The sequence below is a fragment of the Bos grunniens genome, chromosome 15, assembly GCF_055505025.1.
Source record: "Bos grunniens cultivar Pamir isolate PY7600 chromosome 15, Bosgru_T2T1.0, whole genome shotgun sequence".
Lineage (NCBI taxonomy): Eukaryota > Metazoa > Chordata > Mammalia > Artiodactyla > Bovidae > Bos > Bos grunniens.
Genome location: NC_141179.1, coordinates 62,274,733 through 62,298,218, shown reverse-complemented (window position 1 = coordinate 62,298,218; position 23,486 = coordinate 62,274,733). Strand labels below are relative to the sequence as shown.

General features: G+C 39.1%; 1 protein-coding gene across 5 annotated transcripts in view; it reads left to right on the top strand.

Annotated features, from left to right (window-relative positions):
* DCDC1 (doublecortin domain containing 1) overlaps positions 1 to 23,486 on the top strand; it is a 472,274-nt gene that overhangs the window by 382,380 nt on the left and 66,408 nt on the right. For all 5 annotated transcript variants that reach the window (XM_086340929.1, XM_086340926.1, XM_086340925.1 and 2 more), the window contains 3 exons: positions 7,107 to 7,230; positions 13,643 to 13,824; positions 20,548 to 20,646. In XM_086340929.1, coding sequence (XP_086197055.1) covers positions 7,107 to 7,230; positions 13,643 to 13,824; positions 20,548 to 20,646 — 405 coding nt within the window. The remainder of the gene's footprint in view (positions 1 to 7,106; positions 7,231 to 13,642; positions 13,825 to 20,547; positions 20,647 to 23,486) is intronic.

The following is a 23,486-nucleotide window of genomic DNA, read 5'->3' as shown; positions in this document are numbered from 1 at the left end:
ATTTGTTTCACTGGTCTATTTTCTCACCAAACTAGGCTTCCTCATGGACAGAAACTGTCTCAGCTCCTTGGGTCCCTGGCACCCAGCTGCACAAATGTTGAAAATGTCAGATGGTGCTTCCCAAGACCAAGTTTAGACAAAGGGTCCTTATTGCTTGATTACATTTGGGGACTTCCTATGAGTATTTATTATTTTCCCAGTGCTTTTACCACTCATCACTTCTTTTTCTCAGATAACTGCTTTTTTCCTTTGCTTTTGGAGCCTCTGCTGTGTTCTTTCCCTCTCAGTTGCTTGCTCTTTTTTTCTTATCTGTATCCTAGGATATTTTTGTTTGATGCAGAACTAAAATATGGCTCACAATGGTCAATCTAAAGACATTAAAATCTGTTTGGGAAAATATTCCTGAAGAGGAAATGGTTACAAAAAGCTACCACTCACTTTCTCATGATTGTCGCTATCTTGGGACCCTTTCTGAATAGTGATACAGTGATAACTAGAGTCCTCACATGATTCCCTGGGCACCCCCACAGCACCACCTTAGATCAGGCAAGTGGGGTCTATCTTCTTAATGTCACTATTCCTGAAGAGCTTTCTTTTAGAAGTCACAAAAAGTGACCATTGGGCAAACCAATCTGTATTGATCCACAGTTGATGCAGAAGCTTTGTTACATATGAATTGGTGAAATGGCAATGAGAATTAGGAAAGAGATGAGCTATCAATAGTGATGGCAACCCATGAAAAGTTCTTCAGAGGTAAATAGCAGAGAAAGCAGTAAAAAGTTCAGAGGAAGCACAGGAAAACATAAAAGGCTGGAGCCATGGAAATGACCAAGACTACATTAGAAAACATGTAGGCTAAGCTGCTCTGACAGGCACTCCAAAACTTTTAGGCTCATACAGAAGTTAATTTTTCTCTGCATTAAATTGACTGTGCCAGCTCTTGCTATCTCCCAGTCAGTGGAATGGAGAGAAGGGGCCAGGAGAGCACTAGTCTGGTTGTTTTAAAGGTGAAGTCTGAGTGCTATGCATCATGTCCACACACAGCCCACTTGGCTGCTACACCTAAGTTCAAGAAAACTTCATCTTTATCTGGGTAGCCATGTGTCCATCTGGAAATCCATTATTACTAAAGAAAGGGAGAATTGATTTGGAGGATAACTATTCCTTCTTGATATGAACAAATAAGGCAATCAAGAGCCTTAAATGGTGAAGCACTTTGCTTTAAGCAAAAGAGTTGGCTCAACCTGAGACTGGGAAATGAAAAGCTGTAACGTGAAGCACTCTCCTCTAACTGGAACTCTGTGTCTTTAAAAATCATATTTATTGGAGCTATTATATAACACCAAATGATTATATTCTTTTTCCATCTTTTGAAATGGCATCTTTCTTCCTCCCTCTCATTATCCCAAACTCTTTATTCTCCATGTATACAAAATTCATGCATGCTTGGCAAGGATTCTTCCCCCACCCTGACAGTTTCTTTCTGTAATGGGAAGCTCATATTATTTTCTTTCCATTAGGTCTACCTGTTATAACTCTTATTGAAAGTGCTATTTTTTCCCATTACATATTGTATTGTTTTCAAAAACTTTCCCAGGTATGTAATTTTTGCTTCTTCCTAAAATGCTGTAATCTTCCTGGGGGCAGAAGCCCTTTCTGGTGTGTTCCCTGTCGTGCCTAGCATAGTGCAGGGGAGGGAGAGCAGGTGCTCCGTAAACAGTTATTACTTTGTTTTATTTGCATGAAAGTTGATACAGTAACTTCAGGTAGTGGATACCCCAAAGATCTCAGGTATCAAAGCGAGTCTGTGAGGCCCAAATAGGTGATAAAAAGATTGAAGAACTCAAAGATCACAGTAGACTCCACAATAGGCAAGTATTCTGAAGGAACAATGGGTTTTTTTGTTTGTTTACAAATCGTGTACTTGATGGAGATTTTACTGTACCTGCAAAGAGAGCTTTACTTTTACACAACTCCGAAACTCTCTGACTATGGGAGATAATGATAGGTTTTTAGTACTGAATATAGATTCCTTCTATGTATCCAAAATCTAAATAACCAGGAAGCTCAGCCAACTAGAAAAGCAAAACAAAATAGAGCAGGTCAAAGACTTTATGTTGGGGAAAAAAAACTTGCAAGGAGATGTCGGGTGTGACTTTATATCCATCTGTATATCCCTTTATTTTTCTAAACTAAATATATACATATTCCTGGCAATTACCATTAATGTACTTTAGGTTTCCACTGTGATTTAACAATTGATGTTTTTAAGAACAACTTTGAAATGTACTAAAAAGCCTAATTAATAATTTTTAATTGAGATGAATATAATATATAATTATGGAAATTATTATGAAATATATATTCTTTTCAGGGTAATTGTTGGAACAGTTTCTTACTCTTAAAAATTCCCAGTTACACAAGATGGAAGCAGATCATTGAGTTCCCCGACTTAGCCTTTATTTGCCATTAAAATTCAGTCTCTGTTTTAAATACTTTGCTAGTTATCAAAATAATGTAGAGATGGAGCAAATGGGGATATATATAACAGAAGAACAAATTCCATGTGTATTCATTAGTTTCTACAAAATATTCCAGAAACAAAATGAGTAGAATAATGTCTAATATGCAGAAATTACTTGGTCTTTGGACATTTTGGCTTGTAAATTAATGTACTACCAGTCTTCAGTGCCTTGTTTGTATTGGTGTAAAGTTATTTAAAATTTAAATCTTAAAAAAATTTGCTTAAACTATTTAGCTTTAATATTCAATGTAAATTTCAAGATAAATATCTATAATATTGATACAGTAGTTCTGGTAAAAACCTAAAGACTAATAACTGATGGATTCAGATTTCAGTTATGCATCTAATCTCTGAACCCTTATACAATGTTTAAGAAGAGCTTGTGTGTGTGGTTCCTGATTTTGAATGATTTCTTCTCTGTCCAGAGGACTAGAATCTTAGAAAGCTTCAAACAGTTCAAATCTATGGCAATGTATTGGGCTATTATTAAACCCAATCAAAATACGATCGATTCTGGACTTAGTTTTTGAGAGAAGTATCTGTCAACTAAAATTCTGAGGAATGATCCTGGGTTTTTCTTAAATCTTTTCGTTTATATGAATCCAGGAAAATACTATAACTTTGGTCAAACTTCTGTTCATGGAGGTCGATAGTTGTGAAATATCATAAATAGAATTTTACTTTGAATGAAAAGGCAGTATACTAATATAGTATTTGAAATAAACAAACTTGCTTTTGAACCTTATTTGGTTACCTTGTAGTATGTGTACCTGTGTGTGTGTGTGTGCGGTCAAGTAAGTCCTTTCAAAATGTGAGATGCTTTGTTTTATATAATGTTTCAATAATAAAAGACAATTGTTTAGGAATACCCTCTTTTATACTGAAGAGAAGAATGGAAAATATTAAATAAAGTAAGTTCTCAGAAAGGCAAGCAAAAGGCTGCCTGCAGACATTGCACGAATCACTGTCTCCACCTAGTGCTGACTTTCAGGAATTAAGATTCCAGAGTCCTTAACAATGCTGTGAAATTCTGATTTATGTTATGCTCATGTACAGTCATTATAGTGCGGCCAGCTAGTGCCATTACAGTTAAGGATCTGTCAGCTCTTCATTTATAAGACATAATATTAAGAGTTCTATTGCTTTTACATAAAAGCTCATACTGTGCTGGAACTCTGCAGTAGAATGGCCTTTGCTCCATGTTAATGTTTATTAACAATGCAAACTGAACTTGACCAGCTCTTTTTAAAGGCACCCTGATAGGCTGAAGTTATAGAGGCACTGAAATCCAAAGGATGAATCTTTTCATCAACAACCTGTCCTTTATGTGTTAGTCGCTCAGTCATGTCCGACTCTTTGCGACCCCAAGGACTGTAGCCCACCAGGCTTCTCTGTCCATGGGATTCTCCAGGCAAGATTACTGGAGTGGATTACTGTTCTCTTCTCCAGAGGATCTTCCTGACCCAGGAATTGAACCCCAGTTTCCTGCATTGCAATCAGATTCTTTACCACTTGAGCTACAAGGAATAGCAATTGCCTTACATGCATCAGACCAATGGCATCTAAAAACTCAATTGATGCAACAGACCTTGGATTTTTATAGGCTGTATTTCCCATCCTCTGACACTCAAGAAAGTGTGAAAATTGAAAGTATTGGTCACTCAGTTGTGTTTGACTCTCTGTGACCCCATGGACTATGGCCCACCAGACTCCTCTGTCCATGGAATTCTCCAGACAAGAATACTGGAGTGCGTAGTGGGTAGCCATTCCCTTCTCCAGGGGACCCTCCCAATCCAGGGATCAAACCAAGGTCTCCTGCATTGCAGGTGGATTCTTTACCATCTGAGCCACCAGGGAAGCCCTTGGCACTCAAGAGAAGACTCACACTTTTGGCTACTAATGGGAGAAAAGAAAGAGAATATGGTTTCATCGGAGTCAAATGAAGTCAGGTCAAGTCAGAGAAAGTGTTCTGAAAAAGAGGGAAGGATCATGTTGAACACTGCTGTTAGTTCACTTATGTCTCAAGAAATGATCTTGGGCTTTGGTGATGTTAAAATACTGATGGGGCATTTTCACTGAAGTTCAAGAAATAAGAATCTAATTGGAATTGGCTTAAGAGAAAAAGGGAGAAGAAGAGATGAGGGACTTCCCTGGTGGCCCCATGATTAAAACTCCACACTTCCAATGCAGTGGGTGTGGGTTCAATCCCTGGTCAGGGATCTAAGATCCCACGTGCTGTGTGGCACAGACAGGAAATAAAAATAAGAATAATAAATTAACAACAACAAAAAAAAGAGATGAGCATTTTAGGGAATATGCTGTATAAGAGCACAAAGAAATAAGGCAACAACTGGAAGTGTTTTCTTTTTTTAAAAAAAAAGTGGTTTTTTTTTAAGTGTTTTTCTTTTTTAAAGATATCAAGCTGTCAGACATTATGCAGATGGAATGACCAGAAAGGAAGGAAAATTAATAGTTCAGGACAAAGTCCTAGATGAGAGAAGATAAGGGTGTAGACACAAACAGAAGTGTTGGTCTTAGATTGGACCACACAGCTCTACTGTAATTGGAGATCAGGTTCTTAGGTGGGGAAGAGGAAGTCTTTCGTGCCACCACCACCCCTCAGTATCCAGGCCCCCAAAACTCCCAGCAAGCTTCAACAGGAAAGCCAGTTCCTTGAACACAGGTTTGGACACTGCAGATGCTTCTGAGGAGGCTGGGTGAGCTCAGAAAATGTTTAGGCGCAGATGACCTTCACGTGTGCTAGAAAATGATGTTAATGGGCTGCTCCTTATTGTCCTTCATTAATCAGTGACATCATATTAGTAAATGTCCATCATTCCATTTCTAGGCAATTACTTAACTATAGTGATTATTCTCTTGCCATAGTGTTAAATTTTACTAGCTAATATTGAATTAGGAATCTCACATCTTTGATTTTAAGTAAGATTGTTGATTTATTTCTTACATTACCAGTGACTGACTTTATTATGAAGCCAATCTCCCATTCATGGAATGAGATAGCTAGTTTTCTACATCTTTATGGTTTAGAATGTTTCATATAGTATGAAAATGATATATTCCATGCCCTGTGAAGTTACATGAGTAAGAGCATATTTTCTATTTCAGATCTTTGAGGGTTTTCAAAAATTATTTCATAAGTTTTACGTTTATTAACATATACACACATAATATACTCCTAATTGTCTCAGTGCTGAATATTTAGCTTGATTTTTCAATCTGCTATGTATTTTTTAATCTAAATTTACTTGCATGAGATTTTCTATTTTAATTTTAATTTTTTAAAAAATTTCTTTAAAATTCTACTCACTTCAGTTGCTCAGTCGCATCTGACTCTTTGTGACCCCATGGACTGCAACATGCCAGGCTTACTATTTGATTTTCTAATATTTGTTTATATTTGAATCTTTGCTATTTTCTCTCATCTCTTTTCTATTGGATACATTTAAAATGAATTATTGAGTGAATGCTTTTTTAATTTCTATTCTCTATTTAGCCCTTAATACATAAGCATTTAACATTATAAATTTATCTTTGAATATAATTCTAAATGTATTCTTTAAGTCTTTGTGATTATTATGTCATTGCTTCTAAATAGGTATTGATTGTGTTATATTTTTCCTCTGCCTGTCTGGGATAATATTAATAGTATTTTGGGACAGAGAATGTGTTTTTAAAATTATCTTGTGGTTGAAATTGTAAAATTTAAACTTTGATTTATATCTAATTTTATTCTGTCATTTGCCACAAAGTATAGCTTGTTCAGTTTTCATTTCAAAACATTATTGAAGTTTGCTTTGTTAGTATGTGGAAATATTACAAATGTTGCAAGAATTATTGAGAAAGACACATTTCCTGTTAACAGACTAGAATGTCTATAAGCAAGTGGTCATGGTTAGGTTCACTAGTTTTAGCAGTCAGATGTTTTATCCTTATTTGTTATTTAAAACAGTTTACCTAGTAGTTCATAATCTGTTGGTGATGTAATGACATCTCCCACACTGATTACATCTATATCGGTTTCTCTTTGAATGTCTAAAAAGTTTTGTTTGAATTTTTTCTGTTATTTACGTCATTGTTGTCGGAAATTGACTATTATTCTACTTTGCCTTTTGCCTCAGATGTCACTGTTGATTATAACATTGCCAGTTTTTCCTGATTTTTAAAAATGTATCTTTCATTAAAAATTACTTTGATTTACGTGTCTTGCTGGGGCTTCCCAAGCAGTGCTAGTGGTAAAGAATCTGCCTGCCAGTGCAGGAGACATGGGAGATGTGGGTTCAATCCCTGGGTTGGAAGGGTCCCCTGGAGGAGGAAATGGTAACTTGTCCCAGTATTCTTGCCTGGAAAATTCCATGAACAGAGGAGTCTGGTGAGCTGGCTTCAGTCCACGGGGCTGCAAAAAGTTGGACATGACTGAGTGACTGAGCATATGTCTCTTGTACACAGTAAATTACCAGACTTTTTAAAATTCACACTGAGTTTTTGCCACCTAATAAGAAGTACTCAATGATTATTTTATGGTGATATTTAATCTTGCTAAATTCTTTGTCTTTTGTTTTAGATGGGCCATAAAGCATGAAGGGACCAGTAAGCCAGGCCAATGGAAACATTCCAGAGTTGAAAATCCTCTCTGGAATAAGCTTACCTACATGTGGCCAGTCCTTCCCAGTGGTCAACTTAATGAGGTACTGTTTAGCATAAAGACATTGTTGTTGAGACTTATTTTAAGGTCCAGTATGTGATCAAGGTGTGTGAAAACATCCATGCAGTTTTTGATTTATAGTTGCTAGATGCAAGTGATCAATTGATTCTGTCATTCCATCAATTAATTAGAAAGAAGTATTTAAGTCATCAATTATGGGATGGATATGGAATTTATTTCTTCCTGTAGTCTGTCAAGTTTTGTTTTATATATTTTGAAATTTGGTTCTAGACACACAAATGTTCAGAAATATTTTATCACCCTGGTGAATTAAAACTTCTGACATGTAGATCCTCTTTAGCTATAGTAAATGTCTCAATTATCCAACACTAGTAGAAATATCTGTTGTTGTTGTTGTTGCTATTTACCTTATATTTCTTTTTATCCTTTTATTTTTCATATTTGTACATTCTTATATTTTAGGATGACTTTCCAGTAATCAGCATATAGTTAAGTTTAAAATACAATTTTGACAATCTTTATCTCTAAACTAAGGGTTTTAGTATTTTCTATTTATTGTAATGACATATATTTAGATTATTTCATACCTTTCCTCTGTTTCATTTTTCTCCAATGTTACATCTCAGTCCTTCCAACTGAGATTACTTTCCTTTTGCTAATATATGCCCTTCTTTTAGTCATTGGTATCAAACAGTTTTTACTTATCTTAGTTTACTTAAAATTTTATGTTTATATTTTCTTTTATGAAGAAAATTTATTTTTCTTTCAAATTATTAATTTTCTCTTCATCTTTATCTAATGTGCTGAAAGTTCAAGTGTGGGTCAGCCCATGTTGTGAATTCTCAAGGAAGATTTTTTTCTTCCACCCAGAGAAAATGTTTGAGATGTGTGTTTTACTTGCAACCAACCACCTGAGAGTCATTCTCTCTGGTTTGCCTTTTCAATGAAGTTTATCCTTTTGTGATTCTTGTTTTATGAGAGAAGTGCTCCTGTTACACTTCTCAGGGCTGGGCCCTGAAATTTGTTTCCTGTACCCTTTCTCTCAAGGCCATGGAAGCAGAAGTTTGCTGGGTTTGAAAAACTCCCTCACAGTAAAATTCAGTTTTAGTACTCTATCTCTCTGGGTCTATAGTATGCCTTGCTTTATTGCTAGGTCAGTGATATGCTCTAAAAGATTTTTTTAAAATGTATTCTTACCTTTTTAGTTGTCTTGTCACATTTTCTGGTCTCAATCTAGTTTTTTCTTTGCCTTTAAATCACAATTCCCTAAGCTTCCTCAGTGACTGAAACAATGAGTCTCAGAGCTTTAAGGGAAGGACAGATGTAGGCTGAAACCAAGAAGTCATTGCTTAGGGGCCCAGATATGCCCTTATATTTAGATTGTGGTGAAGCAACATCTGGGCTTCCCTGATGGCTCAGTGGTAAAGAATATGCCTGCCAGTGCAGGAGATTCAAGGGACACAGGTTCGATCCCTGGGTCAGGAAGATCCCCTGGAAGAGGAAATGTCAACTCATCCAGTATTCTTGCTGGGGAAATCACATGCATAGAGGAGCCCGGTGGGCTACTATCCATGGGTCGCAAAGAGTCGGACACGACTGCGCACACGGCACACAGAAGCAGCAGTCTAGAAAGCTGAGGGGTTTTTGTTGTCGTTTTTGTTTTGTTTTGGAGATAAAGGAGGAGTTCTTAAAAATACCAGGGGCTGTGGTTCGGATAGCCTGAGCCAGGGGCTAGACGAATCATGTGTCTAAGATTCAGGGTACAGCATCGTGAGAGCCATGATGGAGCCAAGGGTGGAGGGATAGCACAGAGACAGACAAGCCCAGCACAGGCCAAGGAAAACAATGTGAGTTATGCTGATTGTAGGCTTTTCTTCAGAGGTCCAGAAAGGGCAGAGGCTAAAATCAAGAGAAGCAGAAAGGATAACTTACTTCTCAACTGGAGGTGGACAAGTGTCAGCGGGTTGCCCCAGTAGCCAGTGAGAAGAGACACATATCTTTAAAAATCAGGGACAAGTATCACATAGAGACCATGAAGGGCTTCTCCAGTAGCTCAGACGGTAAGGCATCTGCTTGCAATGTAGGAGATCTGGGTTCGATCCCTGGGTTGGGAAGATCCCCTGAAGTAGGAAATGGCAGCCCACTCCAATATCCTTGCCTGGAAAATTCCATGGACAGAGGTCCCTGGCAGGCTACAGCCAATGAGGACCACAAAAAGTCAGACATGACTGAGTGACTAAATTCTCCTCTATAGACCATGAACCCCCTTTCCCAATGGTACATAGTTTTTTGAACTTTCTTCCACACCCAGAGATCACACTGAGGAAGGGGAAAAGAAGGGCATATCTTTGAAAAGAAATAATAGTTTTGATAAGTCTGAACATTTAATTTGATTAAATATGTATCAAAAAGGACAGTGCTAAAAATCAGGCAAAAAAAAAAAAAGGCTTTTCCAACTTGGCAGAAACAGGGGACACTTCTAATTGGAATATCAAGATTCCCTCCCACCTAAGGGTGACAGGGATGCCTCATAAGGAAGTGTACTTTCTTAGAAAGAGAGAAAAAGGTAATTATGGTAGACTTCACAGATACTGTGCTTACATTTTTTTTTTTCAACATAGTATCAGATCAGATCAGTCACTCAGTCTTGTCCGACTCTTTGCAACCCCATGAATCACAGCACGCCAGGCCTCCCTGTCCATCACCAACTCCTGGAGTTCACTCAGACTCACGTCCATTGAGTCAGTGATGCCATCCAGCCATCTCATCCTCTGTCGTCCCCTTTTCCTCTTGCCCCCAATCCCTCCCAGCATCAGAGTCTTTTCCAATGAGTTAACTCTTTGCATGAGGTGGCCAAAGTACTGGAGTTTCAGCTTTAGCATCATTCCTTCCAAAGAAATCCCAGAGCTGATCTCCTTCAGAATGGACTGGTTGGATCTCCTTGTAGTCCAAGGGACTCTCAAGAGTCTTCTCCAACACCACAGTTCAAAAGCATCAATTCTTTGGCACTCAGCCTTCTTCACAGTCCAACTCTCACATCCATACATGACCACAGGAAAAACCATAGCCTTGACTAGATGGACCTTTGTTGGCAAAGTAATGTCTCTGCTTTTGAATATGCTATCTAGGTTGGTCATAACTTTCCTTCCAGTAAGCTTCTTTTAATTTCATGGCTGCAGTCACCATCTGCAGTGATTTTGGAGCCCCCCAAAATAAAGTCTGACACTGTTTCCACTGTTTCCGCATCTATTTCCCATGAAGTGATGGGACTGGATGCCATGATCTTTGTTTTCTGAATGTTGAGCTTTAAGCCAACTTTTTCACTCTCCACTTTCACTTTCATCAAGAGGCTTTTGAGTTCCTCTTCACTTTCTGCCATAAGAGTGGTGTCATCTGCATATCTGAGGTTATTGATATTTCTCCTGGCAATCTTGATTCCAGCTTGTGTTTCTTCCAGTCCAGCATTTCTTATGATGTACTCTGCATAGAAGTTAAATAAGCAGGGTGATAATATACAACCTTGACGTACTCCTTTTCCTATTTGGAACCAGTCTGTTGTTCCATGTCCAGTTCTAACTGTTGCTTCCTGACCTGCATACAGATTTATCAAGAGGCAGATCAGGTGGTCTGGTATTCCCATCTCTTTCATAATTTTCCACAGTTTATTGTGATCCACACAGTCAAAGGCTTTGGCATAGTCAATAAAGCAGAAGTAGGTGTTTTTCTGGAACTCTCTTGCTTTTTCCATGATCCAGCAGATGTTGGCAATTTGATCTCTGGTTCCTCTGCCTTTTCTCAAACCAGCTTGAACATCAGGAAGTTCACAGTTCACATATTGCTGAAGCCTGGCTTGGAGAATTTTGAGCATTACTTTACTAGCATGTGGAGAAGGCAATGGCATCCCACTCCAGTACTCTTGCCTGGAAAATCCAATGGACGGAGGAGCCTGATAGGCTGCAGTCCGTGGGTCGCTAAGAGTCGTACATGACCGAGCAACTTCACTTTGACTTTTCACTGTCATGCATTGGAGGAGGAAATGGCAACCCACTCCAGTGTTCTTGCCCGGGGAATCCCATGGACAGGGGAACCTGGTGGGCTGCCGTCTATGGGTTCGCACGGAGTCGGACACTACTGAAGCAACTTGGCAGCAGCAGCAGAGATGAGTGCAATTGTGCGGTAGTTTGAGCATTCTTTGGCATTGCCTTTCTTTGGGATTGGAATGAAAACTGACCTTTTCCAGTCCTGTGGCCACTGCTGAGTTTTCCAAATTTGCTGTCATGTTGAGTGCAGCACTTTCACAGCATCATCTTTCAGGATTTGGAATAGCTCAACTGGAATTCCATCACCTCCACTAGCTTTGTTCGTAGTGATGCTTTCTAAGGCCCACTTGACTTCACATTCCAGGATGTCTGGCTCTAGGTCAGTGATCACACCATCGTGATTATCTGGGTCGTGAAGATCTTTTTGTACAGTTCTTCTGTGTATTCTTGTCATCTCGTCTTATACAGGTAGAGTAATTCAGTTAATTAATTAATTGACTTAAATGGTGAATGGTAGTTATATTAGGAAACCTAAGTTAACCATGTTCCTCTTAACACATACCTTTTAAAACAATAACATTTTTACTGTGTGTGTTAAGTTGCTTCAGTCTTGTCTGACTCTGTGACCCTATAGATGGACTGTAGCCTCCCAGGCTCTTCTGTCCATGGCATTCTCCAGGCAAGAATAGTGGAGTGGGTTGCCATGTCCTCCTCCAGGGAATCTTCCTGATGCAGGGATCGAACCTGAGTCTCTTACATCTCCTACATTGGCAGGAGGGTTCCTTACCTCTTCACCATAGTGCCATCAATAGTCTAGAATTTGACAACTAAATGATCTTGGGAATGAAAATGGATTACCTCACAGTTCTCCAGGCATTTAAACAGGAACAGTAGATTTTGGGTGAACAAAGTCACTATAGTCCAACAAAACCCTGACTTGGCTTGTAAACCGAACAGAAAGGACTAAGGCAACTAAATTACATAAAATGATATAAATTGACCATGTATTTCAAAATAACTCAGCCTAAGGGTCCTCTTATTTCTTGAAATGTTTGCAGAAGAAAAAAAAACTATTTACCAAGCAGGGAACAGACATAGTTCTCAGTCAAATAAAATTCACTCTACTTGACTTCAAGCTTATTTAACTTATATGCAGAGTACATCATGAGAAATTGAAGCACAGGCTGGAATCAAGATTGCCAGGAGAAATATCAATAACCTCAGATATGCAGATGACACCACCCTTATGGCAGAAAGTGAAGAGGAACTAAAAAGCCTCTTGATGAAAGTGAAAGAGGAGAGTGAAAAAGTTGGCTTAAAGCTCAACATTCAGAAAACGAAAATCATGGCATCTGGTCCCATCACTTCATGGGAAATAGATGGGGAAACAGTGGAAACAGTGTCAGACTTTATTTTTTGGGGGCTCCAAAATCACTGCAGATGGTGATTGCAGACACGAAATTAAAAGACGCTTACTCCTTGGAAGGAAAGTTATGACCAACCTAGATAGCATATTCAAAAGCAGAGACATTACTTTGCCAACAAAGGTCCATCTAGTCAAGGCTATGGTTTTTCCTGTGGTCATGTATGGATGTGAAAGTTGGACTGTGAAGAAAGCTGAGCACCGAAGAATTGAAAAATTTTGAACTGTGGTATTGGAGAAGACTCTTGAGAGTCCCTTGGCCTTCAAGGAGATCCAACCAGTCCATTCTAAAGGAGATCAGCCCTGGGATTTCTTTGGAAGGAATGATACTAAAGCTGAAACTCCAGTACTTTGGCCACCTCATGTGAAGAGTTGACTCAATGGAAAAGTCTCTGATGCTGGGAGGGATTGGGGGCAGGAGGAGAAGGGGACGACAGAGGATGAGATGGCTGGAGAATCCCATAGACAGAGGAATCTGGCTGGCTACAGTCCAAGGGTCAGACAGGACTGAACAACTCACACTTTCACTTCCAAATATATTCTTCTTTGCCAAATAGATTTAGTTTAAGATATTATTTGGGTTGTGAAACCACTTTTCATACATTCTTCCTTTTTTCATGTTGACTAGAGATATTTTATACAGAAGCAAATAAAAAAAAAAAAAAAACAATTCCAAGTTAATTCAGTTCTGTATTTCCAGAATGATGTTTCTCTGAAAGGGAAAAAGTCTTTCATGTAGTAACACAACACAAGTTGTTCATGCATTTAAAAAATTAACATCTTTCCTCTTTGTTAAAATGAAACATTAATTAGAATCATCTGGAACATCTCAGGTGCCCAATACATGATGATGAATGTTTGATGAATGAATAAAAGATTAAAGGTATAAGCAAGTGTGCTTATTTTTAAAATATACAGAAATGATTCTTCCTATTCACTTATTATCAATTTTCTTGTCATTCTTTCTGAAGGAGTTTGATTGGCCGATAAAAGGACTGCTTCTTCCAAACAGTCCTCCCATGAAGAAACCCATCCATAAGGCACCGGAGCAGTATGTCCCTGTGAGACTCAGAGTTTTGCGGAATGGAGACAAGAACAAAGCCAGAGCCCATATTGTAATCAGTCCAGACATCTCACCTGGGCAGAAAATGCAGTAAGAACAACTTGTTCATATTTCTCATCAAGCATACTTTCTCATTTCTATAGATTTTAGTCTTCTTGAATGAAGGAGTTGGTTTTTTTTTCCCTCCCGGGAAAATTCTGTGTTTGTTCCATTAAAAGGCTTCTGTATTGACATCTGAAAGTGTCAACTACCGATTGGCACTTGGCGTCTACCTCTGCTGCTGCTGCTGCTACTAAGTCGCTTCAGTCATGTCCAGCTCCGTGCGACCCCATAGATGGCAGCCTACCAGTCTCCCCTGTCCCTGGGATTCTCCAGGCAAGAACACTGGAGTGGGTTGCCATTTCCTTCTCCAATGCATGAAAGTGAAAAGTGAAAGTGAAGTCGCTCAGTCATGTCCGACTCTTAGCGACCCCATGGGCTGCAGCCCACTAGGCTCCTCTGTCCATGGGAGGTTCCAGGCAAGAGTACTGGAGTGGGGTGCCATCGCCTTCTCCGTCGTCTACCTCTTTAATCCTCGTCTACCTCTACAAGGATTAAATCATGAGTGGCTGCAGTTGCTGACTTTCAACACTCTGTGAAAGGAGTTCCGGGTGGAGAGCAGAAACGAGACACTCTGAGCTCTGGGTAAAACTGGCAGAACAGGTCTTTGGATAGCCATCTTCAGGAGATGATTTTATGAGCATAATTCTTTTTCATCTCGTATCTAGAAAAACACTAAAATCGTTCATAATGACATCTGCTCCTCATGACTAGCAATAACCTTCTGCAAAAAAATATGTGCTTGATTACAGTATTCTTCCTTCACCAGAATCCCACATAGACTGACCTGTCCCCCTACGTCTTTGGAGCAGTTTCTCAGATATCTGAGATGCGGTCTCCTGGGCTATCATCCTCATTTTGCCCTAAATAAAACTTAGCTCACAACTCTCAGGTTGTGCTTTTTTTTCAAGTCGGCAGAGTAAAAATAGACACTAAGATTCCTTTCATTTCTTTACTTTATTTACTGAATTTTGTTTTGGCTGTGTTGGGTCTTTGTTGCTGCCGGTGGACTTTCCCTAGCTGTGGAGAGCAGAGGCTGCTCCTCGTTGCGGTGCGCAGGTGCTCACGGCGGTGGCTCCTCTGTTGGCAGAGCACAGGCTCTAGGCATTCGGCCTTCCGCAGCTGCAGCTTTCAGGCTCTAGAGTGTGGGCTCAGTGGCTGTGGCACACAGGCTTAGTTGCTCTATGGTTAGATTCACTTAGTTCCTATATCAGGAACTGAATTTGAGCACTATTGATTCAGGCTGGCCATGGAAGAATGTAATGAGTTGCAAATAAATAGCTCTGATGGAAAAAGTTTTCTGATCAATATCTATTTTGAGTTAGCATTGTTATTTGCATTCATTAATGTATTTTGAAATAACTGAGCTCATTAATTGCTTCTTAAGTGTAATTTTATAATTTCTTATTTAAGTTTGTATTTAGTTATTGTTTACATTATTTATTTAAGTTATTATTACAGACAATTCTTTAGATTTACACCTTTGGAATATTTAATGAACAAGCATAGTTTTACATAATCTATATTCTTGCCTTGGAATAGCATTTTAAAAGTGTGCCACTCTAGAAAAGCATCAATTTCCACTTTAACTTATGTTACAAGGTTGGAATAAAATCTTCCGAAACAGCCAGTGTTTCTCCAACATTGGAGAAAACTCACCTTCTATATTTTCATAATGTTTTATGACAAAAGGAATCACAGATCAGTGCAAACTCTCATGTAAAGAATGAGTTAAACACATTGTTTCTAACATTATTAGCAGTGATATTACCTCTTGACCTTTCTTTTGATATGTTTAGAATATTTGAGGCTGCTGATAATAGTTTAATATTACTTTCTTCACATTGATTAAAGATACTTCATACATCACTGAACAATGAGTAACATTCAGATTGGCTGTCCGCTGAACTGCCTGTATAGATGATAAAGTAAAAAATTAATCTTGACTAAAGTAAAGTCAACCCTGAAATTGAAATCTTTGACGCATTCATTTCATAATTAGTTCATTCTACTAAAATGTAAAATGTGAGGGTAATGCTCTTGAAGTATATATGACTTTTTTTTAACATGAAAAACTAACAAATAATTTCTGTCCTTTCCTATCTTTGTGTCTCAAAATTATATACAGATTTGATCTGACCAATTTATATTTTTAAATACATGGTTCAATCTGGTGATACAGACATAATTTTAGAGATTTATTACTTTGGACAGCTATTCTAGTAAAGAGTATGTGAAACTCTCTGCTATGTTCATGGAAGAATGTGTCCTGGTTAATAAAATAGCCACTTTGTTCTCTACATGAATTACTGGAGTGGGTTGCCATTTCTTTCTCCACTACATGAATTAATTATTCCTAAATGATTAAAATACGCTGGCATACACTTGACATTAAAACTCTACTGAATATCATTTCATTTTTCTTCACTGATTCAGAAAATTCTCTTCAGGATCATCAATAGCATTCCTTTAACTTCTCTCCAAGCTATATGTAGGTACTGGTAACAGAAGATTTAATAAGGAGTGTTTTGGCTAAAATTACAGGGTGACTGTGTTGCCCAGCTCCAGAGGGCACTGTTCACATAATCTCTGTGAATAGTGTCCCAGAGTTATGCAAGGTGGAAGCCCTGCTGTGCTACTTTTAATATACCCATGCAATATGTCTCTTCTAAAAGAAATAAATGCTAATGATACGTAAGCATACATTACTTGCATTAACCTGAAAGTTATTTATAAGAGAGTTGGACTGTTTACTGTCTTCACCAGCAAAATCAGGTTAGAATGATGAAACATAGATCCATTTTAATTGAATTCTGCTCTGAAGTGAAATGAAAGTCACTTGGTCGTGTCTGACTCTTTGCCACCACATGGACCGTACAGTGGATGGAATTCTTTGGGCCAGAAGGCTGAAGTGGGTAGCCGTTCCTTTTTCCAGGGTATCTTCCCAACCCAGGTATCAAACCCAGGTCTCCCGCATTGCAGGCAGATTCTTTACCAGCTGAACCACCAGAGAAGCCCAAATTCTGCTCTCAGTTCAGTTCAGTCCAGTCGCTCAGTAGTGTCTGACTCTTTGCGACCCCATGAATTGCAGCATGCCAGGCCTCCCTGTCCATCACCAACTCCCGGAATTCACTCAAACTCACGTCATTTGAGTTGGTGATGCCATCCAGCTATCTCATCCTCTGTCGTCCCCTTCTCCTCCTGCCCCCAATCCCTCCCAGCATCAGAGTCTTTTCCAATGAGTCAACTCTTCACATGAGGTGGCCAAAGTACTGGAGTTTCAGCCTTAGCATCATTCCTTCCAAAGAACACCTAGGACTGATCTCCTTCAGAATGGACTGGTTGGATCTCCTTGCAGTCCAAGGGACTCTCAAGAGTCTTCTCCAATACCACAGTTCAAAAGCATCAATTCTTCGGTGCTCAGCTTTATTCACAGTCCAACTCTCACATCCATACATGACCACTGGAAAGACCATAGCCTTGACTAGACGGACCTTTGTTGGCAAAGTAATGTCTCTGCTTTTGAATACGCTATCTAGGTTGGTCATAACTTTCCTTCCAAGGAGTAAGCGTCTTTTAATTTCATGGCTGCAGTCACCATCTGCAGTGATTTTGGAGCCCCCAAAAATAAAGTCTGACACTGTTTCCACTGTTTCCCCATCTATTTCCCATGAAGTGATGGGACTGGATGCCATGATCTTCGTTTTCTGAATGTTGAGGTTTAAGCCAACTTTTTCACTCTCCACTTTCACTTTCATCAAGAGGCTTTTGAGTTCCTCTTCACTTTCTGCCATAAGGGTGGTGTCATCTGCATATCTGAAGTTATTAATATTTCTCCTGGCAATCTTGATTCCAGCTTGTGCTTCCTCCAGCCCAGCGTTTCTCATGATGTACTCTGCATATAAGTTAAATAGGCACGGTGACAATATACAGCCTTGACATACTCTTTTTCCTATTTGGAACCAGTCTGTTGTTCCATGTCCAGTTCTAACTGTTGCTTCCTGACCTGCATACAGGTTTCTCAAGAGGCAGATCAGGTGGTCTGGTATTCCCATCTCTTTCAGAATTTTCCACAGTTTATTGTGGTACACACAGTCAAAGGCTTTGGCATAGTCAATAAAGCAGAAGTAGATGTTTTTCTGGAACTCTCTTGCTTTTTCGATGATCCAGCAGATGTTGGCAATTTGATCTCTGGTTCCTCTGCCTTTTCTAAAACCAGCTTGAACATCAGGAAGTTCACGGTTCACATATTGCTGAAGCCTGGCTTGGAGAATTTTGAGCATTACTTTACTAGCGTGTGAGATGAGTGCAATTGTGTGGTAGTTTGAGCATTTTTTGGCATTGCCTTTCTTTGGAATTGGAATGAAAACTGACCTTTTCCAGTCCTGTGGCCACTGCTGAGTTTTCCAAATTTGCTGGCATATTGAGTGCAGCACTTTCACAGCATCATCTTCCAGGATTTGAAATAGCTCAACTGGAATTCCATCACCTCCACTAGCTTTGTTCGTAGTGATGCTTTCTAAGGCCCACTTGACTTCACATTCCACGATGTCTGTCTCCAGGTGAGTGATCACACCATCGTGATTATCTTTGTCATGAAGATCTTTTTTGTACAGTTCTTCTGTGTATTCTTGCCACCTCTTCTTAATATCTTCTGCTTCTGAATTACCTGTAGCTTCTCTGAACTCTGTTGCTCTGACTACTGTGGGCTTTTCACCAGGATTGCTTCTGCCATTATCTGTGCTGTGATTATCTGCTTCTGTCTCCATCCATGAGAGAGAGAACAGGGGGTGTGTTATTCATCCATATATGTGCTGTCTGCTCTGGTCATGGAACTGTGTGTCTCAATTAATCGATTATTAAGCTATTTTATTCACCATATGATTCAGGGCTCACAAATTTAGTGCTTGTTGAATGAGTAAATGAATTAATGATTGTCTATACTTGATTGGGCTTTCTTGGTGGCTCAGACAGTAAAGAATCTCCTGAAATGCAGGAGACTTGGGTTTGATCCCTGGGTCAGGAAGATACCCTGGAGAAGGGAATGGCAACCCACTCCAGTATTCTTGCATGGAGAATTCAACTGACAGAAAAGCCTGGTTGGCTACAGTCCATGTGGTAGCAAAGAGTTGGACATTTCTGAGTGACTAACATAACATTTTATATTTGATTACATTTCAAATCAATGACTGAATGAATAGCTATATTTAAACACTGTATCTTTAATATAATATAAAGATTCTAAAATTACAGAACGCTATCTTACCTAAAAATTTGAACAATGTGTATTCCAATTCTTTTTATATGATCATCATTATTAATTTTTAATTAAAAACATTTTAGGTTTGGGTTGATACTGAAACAGTATCTGAGTAACATATGAATACGAACAGTGTATGACTAAAACATCAAAGGCAAAATTAATGTAATCTCTTCATTTTCTTCAAAGTTGATAAATTCACATCTTGAGTGTTCAACATTATTGGAAAAGGATTCAGATATTGAAAATTTATTTTCTTATATAAACTATTCATAGTATAAATGTGAAGTTTAATATTTAATTGTGATAGTATTTGAAACCCTATTTTTAAAGAAAGGCATATTATTTAGGGTCAGTTCAGTTCAGTTGCTCAGTTGTGATTGACTCTGCAGCCCCATGGCTTGCAGCACAGGAGGCCTCCCTGTCCATCACCAACTCCTGGAGCCTGCTCAAACTCATGTCCATCAAGTCAGTGATGCCATCTAACCATCTCATCCTCTGTCATTTCCTTCTCCTCCTGCCTTCAATCTTCCCCAGCATCAGAGTCTTTTCTAAAGAATCAGTTCTTCACATCAGGTGGCCAAAGTACTGGAGCTTCAGCTTCAGCATCAGTCCTTCCAATGAATATTCAGGATTGATTTCCTTTAGGATTGACTGGTTTGGTCTCCTTGCTGTCCAAGGGATTCTCAAGAGTTTTCTCTAATGCCACAGTTCAAAAGTATCAGTTCTTCAGAGCTCAGCTTTCTTAATGGTCCAGCTGTCACATCCATACCTGACTACTGGAAAGACCATAACTTTGACTAGACAGACCTTTGTTGGAAAAGTAGTGTCTCTGCTTTTTAATATGCTGTCTAGGTTGGTCATAGCTTTTCTTCCAAAAAGAAAGTGTCTTTTAGCTTCATAGCTGCCGTCACCACCCACAGTGATTTTGGAGCCCAAGAAAATAAAGTCTGTCACTGTTTCCATTGTTTCCCCTTCTATTTGCTATGAAGTGATGGGACTGGATGCCATGATCTTAGGTTTTTTAATGTTGAGTTTTTAGCCAGCTTGTTCACTCTCCTCTCTCACTTCATCAAGAGGCTCCTTAGTTCCCCTTCACTTTCTGCCATAAGGGTGGTGTCATCTGCATATCTGAGGTTATTGATATTTCTCCCAGCAATCTTGATTCTAGCTTATGCTTCCTCCAGCCCAGCATTTCTCATGATGTACTCTGCATATAAGTTAAATAAGCAGGGTGACAGTATACAGCCTCAAAGTACTCCTTTCCCAATTTGGAACCGGTTTGTTTTTCCATGTTCCATGTCTGGTTTTAACTGTTGCTTCTTAACTGTTGGTTTTTAGGGTAAATCATGATAAATTAAAACTTTATGATTTATTCACATACTATAACAAGCTGAATGATAAATGGCAATGTATACTGACATATCAGTCTAATCTTGGATCATTTTTTCCAGGTATGTTGACCCTGAAAGGAAAGGGAATATGAAAAATTTTGTCACTAAATATTCTGAAGCAGAAACAAACCCGACTGGATTTCACCAGCTTTTGGAGAGGTAAATAATAGCCTAAACGCAAAGGTATACTCCATTCAAGTGCCTGGATGATTATAACACAAAATACATATGCACCTACATAAGAAAACAATTGTTAATATAATGATTCTGGAGTTTTTTTTCTGTGAAGTTTATAAGCTATGTGCGTACATGATAATATTTTTCCCCCAGATTTCTAGGTCTTGTGATTTTCTCCTAGTTTCTGAACTACCAACTCTATAAATGTAAATTTTTCCCATTAAAAATATATTTCACAATTTTATAGCACTTTTGTTTGAATTTATTTGTACTGAGGACAAAGTAGTTGTCTCTTTAAATCACTTTTTAAGTGTCAGTAATCATGTTTTTGAAGTACATTGTAATTTTTCTTTTGATCAGTATTTTCTTACCCAAATAAGAATTATTCCCATAGACTTTGATAACTGTTCAAAGGCAGAATACTTGATATAAACTTTTTGCAAAATATATCTTCTTCAATATGAGAGGACGGTTGTACAGAATTTAAGGAAATTTATGCCATCCTTCAGTAATTTAATAATTCACTCTAGACAGTTTTGGGAATCTTTGTTGCTGGTGACTCTTCCATCTGCAAAGCCTAAGGAAGATCTAACACAATAAGCATAATAATCCCCATTTAAAAATAATAGGTATAGACCATTTTGTTGATATCTCAATTCGCAGGCAACATGGAGTATTGGAAAAACCAGTCCTGAGAGAGTGAAGTCGGAGATAAAACTCTGCTTTTCTAGATTCTCTGTAAATCAAAGCCACGTGGTTATCAGTCCTAACTTCTGGTGTCAGAGTCAGAGGATTTCATTTCTAGGACCTTTGCTTTCATGCATCAGAGAAATCCCAAACCACTCACTGAGCATCTCAGTCTCAGTTTCTTCCCTGTTATTCTATGATGATGCCCTCTCAGGAGGCTATACGCTGTGGTAAAAAGACCCAGAGAGTTTTAGGTTTGAATTTCAGATTTTGAACTCACTAATTTTGTGACCTTGGGCACGGAACTTAATTAAGCTCCAGGCTCAGTTTCATCATCCATAAAATGGGCTTCTCAGAAAGGGTGTGAGAATTAAGCAAGAGAGTAGCTAAGAAGTGCTTGAAGTGCATGGTTCATTTTAACAATATGTTGCTGATGCTTTTATATGTCAGATGCTTTACAGGTATTCACACATTTAACCTGTACCATATCCCTTTAGGCTCAGACAAGTTAAGTAACTTCTCCAAGGTTACAGAGCCTATTCATGAGAAGGCTAGAGTTTGAACCCAGTCAATCTGACTCCAAAGTCCACATTCTTTATTAGGCACTTAAGAGTCAGTTCCTTTCTTTTCTCTCCATTGATGCTGGCTGGCATGTGAACTAGCTAGAGGAATTCAATACAAAGGAAGCAGCTAATCTCTAACGCAGCTGCTGCTGCTGCTGCTAAGTCGCTTCAGTCGTGTCCGACTCTGTGCGACCCCATAGATGGCAGCCCACCGGCTCCCGCATCCTTGGGATTCTCCAGGCAAGAACACTGGAGTGGGTTGCCATTTCCTTCTCCAATGCATGAAAGTGAAAAGTGAAATTGAAGTCGCTCAGTTGTGTCTGACTCTTTGCAACCCCATGGACTGCAGCCTACCAGGCTCCTCCGTCCGTGGGATTTTCCAGGCAAGAGTACTGGAGTGGGATGCCATCACCTTCTCCAAACACAGCTACTCAGACCAATTAATATCAGCACTATTAAAATAGGGTTTCCAAGGATGGAAGGAAGAAAAATCTGCCAACTTCCTATTCACTCTCTTCTCCCAGTTGTCCTAAAACTGGATACTACAGTAGTCCAAAATTCTCCCAGGAAAATGTGAGTGGGAGCCGGTTATGATGATGGTAACTCTCCTTAGGTCATGCTTGGATCTAGGGTAAGTAGCAGAATCTTTGGGCAGCATCTGGAGAAAATTAAGCGAATCTTTCAATTGGGGCTCAATCTTCTTCCAGTCCCCCCTCCCCAACCCATCTCTCCACCCCAACAACTCCTATGGATGAGAAACCTAGCCCAGTCCTCACCAATCCATCAGCCTCCAGGGTTGTGACAGAAGCAGAGACTGAATTCCCACTGGCCTATTTCCTTCTAAGACCTCTCAGAAAAATGGAAGCCTAATTGCTGGCTTAAATTTCTTTATGCCATCTAAGGAAATAAAATTGAGAAATATTTTTCATACAACTGGGTTTTCTTGATGAGCACAAAGTCACTTCTAACTCATGTACTATAGACAGTACATTTTAATAGAAAACAGCATTCTTTCAGGCATGCCCCATCATTCTGTTTAGCTCTTCTTCCTCTTCCGCACAATTCCACCTCCTTACCTCTACCGTAAATGACTATATGAACTCTACCTCTCCACCTTGAGCACACCTTCCACTTTTCTGACAGTTCACTTTCTAAAAAACAGATCTGACTGCACCATTCCTCTGCCGTAATACCTCCAATGACTTCCTGATACTTACAGGATAGAGGCCACATTCATTAGTCTGGCATCCTAAGTGGTCCCTTAGTTGTTTCCTATCTTCTTTACCAACTTTATCTGCCTCCACCTCCTGTCCACAAACCCAGCTCCAGCCATGTAAAACTTCTCTGAGTCCTAACCCTGTACTTGGTGAACACCTGTTTATTCATCAAAGTGAAAGTGAAATCCCTCACTCGTGTCCAGCTGTTTGCGACCCCATGGACTGTAGCCTACCAGGCTTCTCCATCCATGAAATTTTCCAGGAAAGAATACTGGAGTGGACTGCCATTTCCTTCTCCAGGAGATCTTCTCAACCCAAGGATTGAACCTGGGTCTCCCTCATTGTAGGCAGACGC